The 8,169-nt window shown below is 54.2% G+C and overlaps 1 protein-coding gene across 2 annotated transcripts; it reads left to right on the top strand.

Moving 5' to 3' along the window:
• The first annotated feature begins 334 nt into the window (after positions 1-334).
• On the top strand, positions 335-7,531 carry LOC138267883 (cold-inducible RNA-binding protein-like). 2 transcript variants are annotated; one of them, XR_011199889.1, is made up of 7 exons: positions 335-472; positions 875-981; positions 2,470-2,682; positions 2,763-2,862; positions 2,942-3,008; positions 5,642-5,710; positions 5,945-7,531. XR_011199889.1 is itself a non-coding variant. In XM_069217117.1 (6 exons), the coding sequence occupies exons 2-5, from the start codon at positions 879-881 to the stop codon at positions 3,003-3,005; spliced, it is 480 nt and encodes a 159-aa protein (XP_069073218.1). In that variant the 5' UTR covers positions 335-472; positions 875-878; the 3' UTR covers positions 3,006-3,008; positions 3,158-3,655. The 2 variants fall into 2 exon arrangements, 1 of the variants encoding a protein (XP_069073218.1); XM_069217117.1 differs by lacking the exons at positions 5,642-5,710; positions 5,945-7,531 and adding an exon at positions 3,158-3,655.
• The last annotated feature ends 638 nt before the right edge of the window (positions 7,532-8,169 follow it).

Genomic DNA, 8,169 nt, shown 5'->3' with positions numbered 1-8,169 from the left:
GGGGGGGGGGGGGTGACCCTTGGGTGAGGCTGCTGGGGAGTGCACGGGGGGGGGGGGTGACCCTTGGGTGAGGCTGCCCGGGAGTGCACGGGGGGGGTGCCTTAGAGGTTATTATTGCACATGGGTGAGGTAACCCACCCTTGGGTGCAGCGCGCTGAGCTGAGGCCGCCCCTCCCCAGCAGGTGACGCCCCCTCTTCAGACAAGCACTGCAGGTAGCCTATGGCAGCGGTGGACGTCACAGGGGGCGTTCCCGCCGAGGGACGTCCACCAGTCCAGGCGCGGCGCTGCACTCTTCACCCAGTCCTTTTTCACTTTCACCGACTGTTACTGGGTTGGGGGCGTCATGTGCGCTGCCGATGTCATTACGTTACTGGGCGTGGCTTGTCCTTTATAAGGGAGTGGACGGTGTTGTCGCAGTCTTCGCTTCCTGACTGTCTGCGCACCAGCTTCCTGAGAGTGAACTACCAGCAGGTATGTGAGGGCCGCCTGTGTGTCTGCGGGGCTCCCCCGATACTGTGCGCCTCTTACAGCGCCTTTGTTTCGTATGGGTGAATCGCTGGGTCGTTTAATAGTTTGGATCCCTTCCTGTGAGGGCGGTAGGGAGATCTATGCTTGGCCTGTGTTTTGGTGGGAGCGAGTTAAGAGGCGCTTTGTGTTGGGTGGAGGCGCTAGCTGCTGGGGCCGCTGTAGGGCGGCAGCCGTTGTCCGTTGGGAGGCGGTGGATGCTGTCGCGCGCCTCAAGATGGCGGCCGCGTCACGTGCCCGAAGTGCGCCACAGGCGCGAGATGGCGGCCGCCGCCATTTTGTGAGCGGCGCCGGGGCCCGAGAGCCTCTCTGCACCTCTCCTCACCGCGTCCCGTCTTTCTATTGCAGAAATATGGCTTCGGATGAGGGTAAGATCTTCGTTGGCGGACTGAGCTTCGACACCAACGAGCAGGACCTGGAGCAGCAGTTCGGCAAATATGGCGCCATCGTGGAAGGTGAGGCGGCTAACCGCCCCGCTGGGACTCCCGGGGGTTGCTGTCCCTCTCCTGGCCCCTGTGGAGAGTCCCGGGGACGTGAGCGCTCCGTCGCGAGCCCCCCCCCCCGTTCCTGTGTGTCTTTGTCCCTCTCTCTCCTGATCTCCGGGGCCCGTCCCGCGCCCCCCCCTTCTCTCCCGATCTCTGGGGCCCGTCCCGCGCCCCCCCTCCTCTCTCTCTCCTGATCTCCGGGGCCCGTCCCGCGCCCCCCCTCTCTCTCCTGATCTCCGGGGCCCGTCCCGCGCCCCCCCCTCTCTCTCTCCTGATCTCCGGGGCCCGTCCCGCGCCCCCCCTCTCTCTCTCCTGATCTCCGGGGCCCGTCCCGCGCCCCCCCCTTCTCTCTCTCCCGATCTCCGGGGCCCGTCCCGCGCCCCCCCCTTCTCTCTCTCCCCTGATCTCCGGGGCCCGTCCCGCGCCCCCCCTCTCTCTCTCCTGATCTCCGGGGCCCGTCCCGCGCCCCCCCCTCTCTCTCTCCTGATCTCCGGGGCCCGTCCCGCGCCCCCCCCTCTCTCTCTCCTGATCTCCGGGGCCCGTCCCGCGCCCCCCCCTCTCTCTCTCCTGATCTCCGGGGCCCGTCCCGCGCCCCCCCTCTCTCTCTCCTGATCTCCGGGGCCCGTCCCGCGCCCCCCCTCTCTCTCTCCTGATCTCCGGGGCCCGTCCCGCGCCCCCCCTCCTCTCTCTCCTGATCTCCGGGGCCCGTCCCGCGCCCCCCCCTCTCTCTCTCCTGATCTCCGGGGCCCGTCCCGCGCCCCCCCCTCTCTCTCTCCTGATCTCCGGGGCCCGTCCCGCGCCCCCCTCTCTCTCTCCTGATCTCCGGGGCCCGTCCCGCGCCCCCCCTCTCTCTCTCCTGATCTCCGGGGCCCGTCCCGCGCCCCCCCCTCTCTCTCTCCTGATCTCCGGGGCCCGTCCCGCGCCCCCCCCTCTCTCTCTCCTGATCTCCGGGGCCCGTCCCGCGCCCCCCCCTCTCTCTCTCCTGATCTCCGGGGCCCGTCCCGCGCCCCCCCTTCTCTCCTGATCTCCGGGGCCCGTCCCGCGCCCCCTCCTGATCTCCGCCCCCCCCCCTCTCTCCTGATCTCCGGGGCCCGTCCCGCCCCCCCCCTTCTCTCCTGATCTCCGGGGCCCGTCCCGCGCCCCCTCCTGATCTCCGCCCCCCCTTCTCTCCTGATCTCCGGGGCCCGTCCCGCGCCCCCCCCTTCTCTCCTGATCTCCGGGGCCCGTCCCGCGCCCCCCCCTTCTCTCCTGATCTCCGGGGCCCGTCCCGCGCCCCCTCCTGATCTCCGCCCCCCCCCTCTCTCCTGATCTCCGGGGCCCGTCCCGCGCCCCCCCCTTCTCTCCTGATCTCCGGGGCCCGTCCCGCGCCCCCTCCTGATCTCCGCCCCCCCCCCCCCCTCTCTCCTGATCTCCGGGGCCCGTCCCGCGCCTCTCTGACCCGCTCTCCTCTCCCCGCAGTGGTGGTGATCAAGGACCGGGAGACGCAGCGCTCCCGCGGCTTCGGCTTCGTCACCTACGAGAACCAGGAGGACGCCAAGGACGCGCTGAAGGGAATGGACGGCAAGACCCTGGACGGCCGGCAGATCCGCGTGGACCAGGCCGGGAAGTCCGACCGGAGCCGCGGCGGCCGAGGCGGCGGCCGGGGCTACTCCCGCGGCGGCCGGGGACGAGGTAAGGATGAGACCCCGAGGCCGCGCTCCCGAGCTAGCGCTGTCCCGGCCCGACCCTAACGCTCCCTTTCTCCCTCGCAGGAGACAGCTACGGCGGCAGCAGCCGCTTCGAGTCCCGGAGCGGATACGGCGGTGGCGGCGGATACGGGGGCGGGTACAGCTCCAGGGACTCCTACAGCAGGTGAGGGGGCTCCGGGTCTTGGGCTGCATCACCAGCCGCGTCGCTTGCACTCACTAACGGCGCCTCTTTCTCTCCCCAGCGGCGGCAGCGGCCGGAGCAGCGGCTACGGAGGGGGCTCCTACCGGGACAGCTACGACAACTGAGCGGTGAGCTTTGCTGCGGCCCGGGGCGGGGTCCGGGGTGGCCTGGGGCGCGCCGCGCTTGAAATCCTTGGGGCTCACAGCTTTTGATCTCACTTGCATGTTAGCCAGACTGCATTCAGTGCCTTTACAATCTGCCTGCTTCTTGTCCTCAGCTCGCAACGATAAAAACCTTCCTGACTCAAGATCGTCCTTCCAATGGCTGTATTTATAAAGATTTTCGGAGCCTCGCTGATTCGTTGTGCCGCACCTCCTTTTTTTACTGTAATAAGTTTGTCTGCTCTTGTAAAATATGCAATTGATTTCTTGAACAGTTCTGTACACGAACTCGGTATTTTTTTCCCCGAGCAGACTATATGGCCCAGATTACTTTACGGCCAGAACTTTCTAATGTTACCTGTTGTGTACACCGTATATTTTCCTGCAAGCCGAGTGCATCAGTGTTGCCGTTTTACAATTAATGCATACTGAAAGAGCCTGTGTTGCCGCAGGTCTCCTTGCTACATTCCTTGTACTATCAAGACCTCCTATGGAAGGTCTCGATTTTTTTTTTTGTTTCTTGCCTTTAAAAAGTGAATTTTTGGATTGGTTAAAAGCTGTATACGTTCAATTTCGTGGTGGCTTCACGGAGCCTATTAAAAATTTGAAACTTACATCTGTTCTTTTCTATTTGTTGCGCTACACCACATGACATGTCTGTATATACACGTTACACATTTAGGTTTCCTTTGGCACATGGCCATTTTGTAAACAAAAAATGGAGGATTGTAATTTTAACTCCTTCATTGCTTTAGATTTGCAACAAAGCGCCTTCACAACGTTCAAAGTATGGGATTCTGTATGTGCACACTTACTCAAAAAAATTCTGAAGTGGCAAGTTCCCTGGGCCACCAGTAATCGATTAACTTCCGTACTGGGTGGCTGGGCCCCACTACCGTTCCAGACTAAACGGATTTTCTCGCATCACTTCAGTGCGGACTAAGCACACGAAGGCCTCTTTGCGATGCATGTAGGCTTTGGTTTAGTTTCGTGCTGAAGTAGCTGTTCAAACTGACCGTGTTCACCTGAGGGTGCGTGTGAATAGTGCCAAATGTGTATTTGGGTAGCATGTAAGTCCGTTAACACGTAGGGCCTAACTGCAAAGGACAAGGCTGGTCGTGGCTTGTGAATGCCTCAGACTTGTAAGAACGGTCGGCTACGCCACGGAAACTACTGCAACCTTCATGGAAAGAAAAGACCACCAGGGACTTCAAGGCGAACGCTGCACATGACTAGTTCATGGGCAAGCGGACCTGTTTTCTGAGGTAACTTGCTTGCGCGCAAGCTTTAAAGTCCTGTAGTAATGAAATAAATGCAGGTTAGTTCTTGTATTACCCGGACGGGCTAGCTATGTGCTGTAATGAGGTAGTGTGGGACATCAAGCGCTTGCAGGATTTGCACTGTGGATGTTTTAGGTGAGGGCGGCATTGAGGCTTCTTGTGACTTTTCTGACCTAGATCTTTTTCAACAGCTGGGAGATGGTACAGGTTTCAGCATTAAGTCGCAGTATCAACGGGTAATGCTCCTTGGAAGACTGCTGGCCTTGTTAAACTAGTAAGGTATGGGCAGAGTACACGCTTCTACTGGCTTTGTGGGGTAGAGGGACTTCTATCCTCTTAGATGAGGTTAATTGAACCACTCAAATAAAACTGATAGCAGTGAGGACGTTGCCGAGAGCACTAGACAACCAGTACATCGCAGGCTACGCCGGGTTACTGGTTTCCTTTTTATTAAAGTCCTGGGAAGCCTGGTCTGCCTTGGCAGGTTGTAGATGGAGCGATAAGGAGCAGAGCTGGAGGCAACTTTATGACTCCTGGTGAGGCACAGAAATAAAAGCACTAAGGTGTTAATCTTAAGAGTGCTTGTCAACGCCGTAATTATCTTTTTGTTCCCAAACAGCAGGCCAAAGTGCAGAAAATTGTTACACATGGTGAAGCAGTAGCTCTAAAAATGTCTCAATAAAAAAATATATATATATATGCGTGTAACAGAAAATAAGGCACACCCGACGCAGTCTGTCACGTCTACACATAGCCCACTCATGTACACGTGTTCAGACATCCCCCGAGACTGCGTGCTCGTGACCCGAGGATCCCTTTGTTCCATAATAATGGACATTTGCGAGGGGTTGTTAATGTGTGGGTTGTATAGTCTTTAGTGGTTGACGATAATTTTCACTGATCACAAGTAGCTCTTGCTACCAAAAAGGATGTAGACCCCTGGATCACACATCCATTGCGCTCCTGCCCTGGGTGGTGGTGGTGGTGTGACCCTACTAAACCGCCCAGTGCACTAAGCACGTGCCCTGAGTAGACCCATTGTGCTGTCCTTTCACTTGAGCATATGTCTGAGGCTTCTGCCCCTTAAGTATTTATGAAGAAAAACCCACGAGCATCTCTAAAGATGCATGAGCAGAAGTAGTTGCGATCCTAGTTACTCCGTGGGGGTCCTGCTTCCAGTACGTGAAGGGCTCTGCTGCTACAGAAACGGAAGCTAGGCCGCTGAATGGAGCTTGCTTCTCGTGGGGTGTATTGTGTGTTTGACGGGCTGCTCACAAGGTGTGTACACGACTGTATAAAAGGAATCTGCTCTTTTTGCAGGCCCAGGCCCTCTTGCAGAACCGAGCCTACTGCTACAGTGGTGATCTGTTGGGACAGTCTTCGCCTGAGGTAATTTGTTGGTGGATTAGCCTTGCCTTCCAGTTGGCCTCCTGTACCCTTTAAACCTCCTAGTAATGGCCGGAATACTCCCTCTGGAGTTGGCACACTGAAATACGAATGCCCTTTTGTGCACACTTTGCAGCATGCTCGTGTGGCTCTCTGCAGTCTATATGAGAGTACTGTTACACAGAGAAATTGGGCGAAGTACCCGCGTAATTTTTTTTTTTTTTTTTTTTTTTACAGATTGCCTGAAAAAGATGGAAGCATCTGGTCAAGACCACATGCAGTTGCTGTTTACAACTTCATAACGTTCTTGCTTTTCTTTTTTTTATTCTGGCGCCTTATAGATGTTTTGTACTTCTAATTAGTAGGTTTTAGGCTAAGTTACTGCCTATGTGGGAAGGTGGTTGATCAGAACACGAATCTGTTAATAGAGCAGATTTTTTTATTTATTTAAATGCTGTAAACGTTAATGCTTTTTCTAAACCATTTGATGCCACCAGTTAGTTCAAAATACCTTAAAATCCACCCTACCCTTGAGTCCATGCGCACCAGCCATAAAACAGCATTTGAGTAAAAGATTATCCATTTAAAAGCCGCTTATAAACCACAATGGCAAGCAACTTAACTCTAACACCAGTGTACGTAGTTTTCACCACCTACCCACTAAAGAGAGCTAATTGGCACAGTTGGATCATGTTTCTTTGTAAGGAAATGGGTCTGGCCATAACCTCACCAGTAACAAACCGCCCATTGTGGCGCACTAACACGCAGTAAATTATACTTTATTAAGCATCTACTCAGGCTTGCATAGAAGCGACTTTTAAAATAGGACTTCAAAGCCACAGGCAGTATAAAGAATAAACCCACAACTCGTTTGGATATTCTTACAGCACCACCAACATCTACAAATAATCTGTGGAAGGACGTTACAACAACCGCTACTGAATTCAGTTCAGGGGACAGTGAGCACTTGCAAAAGTTGTCTCGCGGGTATTAAGGTTGTACAATAATATCTTGCAGTTAATGCCGGAGAATTCCAATCGCCATTGAAAATGGCTTTAACAAAGATTTGTTTTTAAAAGGGGCACACACATATATAATTTCCCCCCCCCCCCAAGTCAGTGATCCATCACCCAGGCAGCACCATTGCGCCGTATTACAAGGGTCTGCTTTAGATTGCCTTAAGAGGTTGGCTTGACCCTCATCAACTTTAATAAATCTATAACAGATTGCAGCATTGTGTGATCCTTTAATTCTAAAATAAAAGGGGAGTTAAAAGTTTTATCTATTGTTATGGCTAAACATTACACCGCGTGTCTTCTTCCAGAACGTCAATTTTTAAAATAAGTTCTGGGATTTACCAAATACCAAAATTTGTTTTGCAGGAATTAATTTTGGGGTCGTTCTTCATTTCGTAAAGTAGATAGAGCTGTCGGGGTCAAAGATATTCCAGTTTATCGGTTTGCCACCAAGCTTCAGACACGGTGCCTCTGCGTGATTAAAGTATTTTGACAGATCAGCAGTATATGAAAACGGGGGTGCTACAATGCAACCCTCTTAATCCATTTAATGGGGTTTTTTTTTTGTCCTTAAAGGCATTGTCATTTTTAACTGTAACCAGGCTTTTGCAGTGCACTCAGAATCATGTTATAATACATCAGTCCACCACTAAACTTCCGTAACTAATCCAACAACTGCACCCATGTCCACACGTGCTTAAAAAGAATTGCAGCCTTTCGGGAGCAATCCTGATCAGTCATACCATCTTGGGGAAAGAAAAAAGCAGTGTGAACAACATCTTATAATAAAGCGTTGTACAACCGTAAATCGTGGCAGCCTCTTTCTTTAACAAAGAGGCCATAAACGGTCTTTAAGACACTAATAGAGTCCTGTGCACTCCCAGATTATACAGGAACAAATGCAGTCTACGGAGTGCTTTTCATAAAAGCCTGAAAAAAAAGGGGGGGTGTCCTTTTGAAATGGTTCAGGCTTTTTTTTTAGGGGGGTGGGGGCGGCGGAGCTTGCACCCCTACAGTACTCGTGTTTTCTCTTAAAGGTGCCTGCCTCTACAGGGCTACCACCAAACACCCGGGCATCTGGCATGGCTCCTGTTGTGCGGTGCAGCTCGGGGATCCCACTCCCCCAGCTGCTCGACCCCCTCTGGATGGCATTCTTCTTTGCCTGCCTCCTCCATGCAGGGTGTCCTCTGGTGTTTGTCCTGCATTGGGGGGGTGATTGCGGTACCTGATTCCTCGATGGCCCAAGACATGGGGTCTCGCGTTACATTAATGGGCCTGGGTGTTGGATTCCTTTTCATCCAGAACTCTAGGGAGAGGTTCCAAGCAAGCAAGCCCCCTCCCAGATTCAGAAGTAATTATAATTCTTGCAAAACGTTTCCCCTTTCCCCCATCCCGAGTCCACCCAAAACAGTTTTTATGCTCTTTACAATGGAGCTCTGCTAGGTT

This window comes from Pleurodeles waltl, chromosome 12, assembly GCF_031143425.1.
Source record: "Pleurodeles waltl isolate 20211129_DDA chromosome 12, aPleWal1.hap1.20221129, whole genome shotgun sequence".
In the NCBI taxonomy this organism is placed as follows: Eukaryota; Metazoa; Chordata; class Amphibia; order Caudata; family Salamandridae; genus Pleurodeles; species Pleurodeles waltl.
The sequence above is the reverse complement of the archived record's forward strand: the minus strand, read 5'-3'. Positions and strand labels throughout refer to the sequence as shown.

What these genes read in the sequence shown, in the direction of transcription:
- LOC138267883 (XM_069217117.1), top strand. Translation starts at nt 879, where the DNA reads ATGGCTTCGGATGAGGGTAAGATCTTCGTTGGCGGACTGAGCTTCGAC. An exon ending in ATATGGCGCCATCGTGGAAG is followed by an intron (nt 982 to 2,469) that starts GTGAGGCGGCTA and finishes CTCTCCCCGCAG; the next exon opens with TGGTGGTGATCAAGGACCGG. An exon ending in CCGCGGCGGCCGGGGACGAG is followed by an intron (nt 2,683 to 2,762) that starts GTAAGGATGAGA and finishes TCTCCCTCGCAG; the next exon opens with GAGACAGCTACGGCGGCAGC.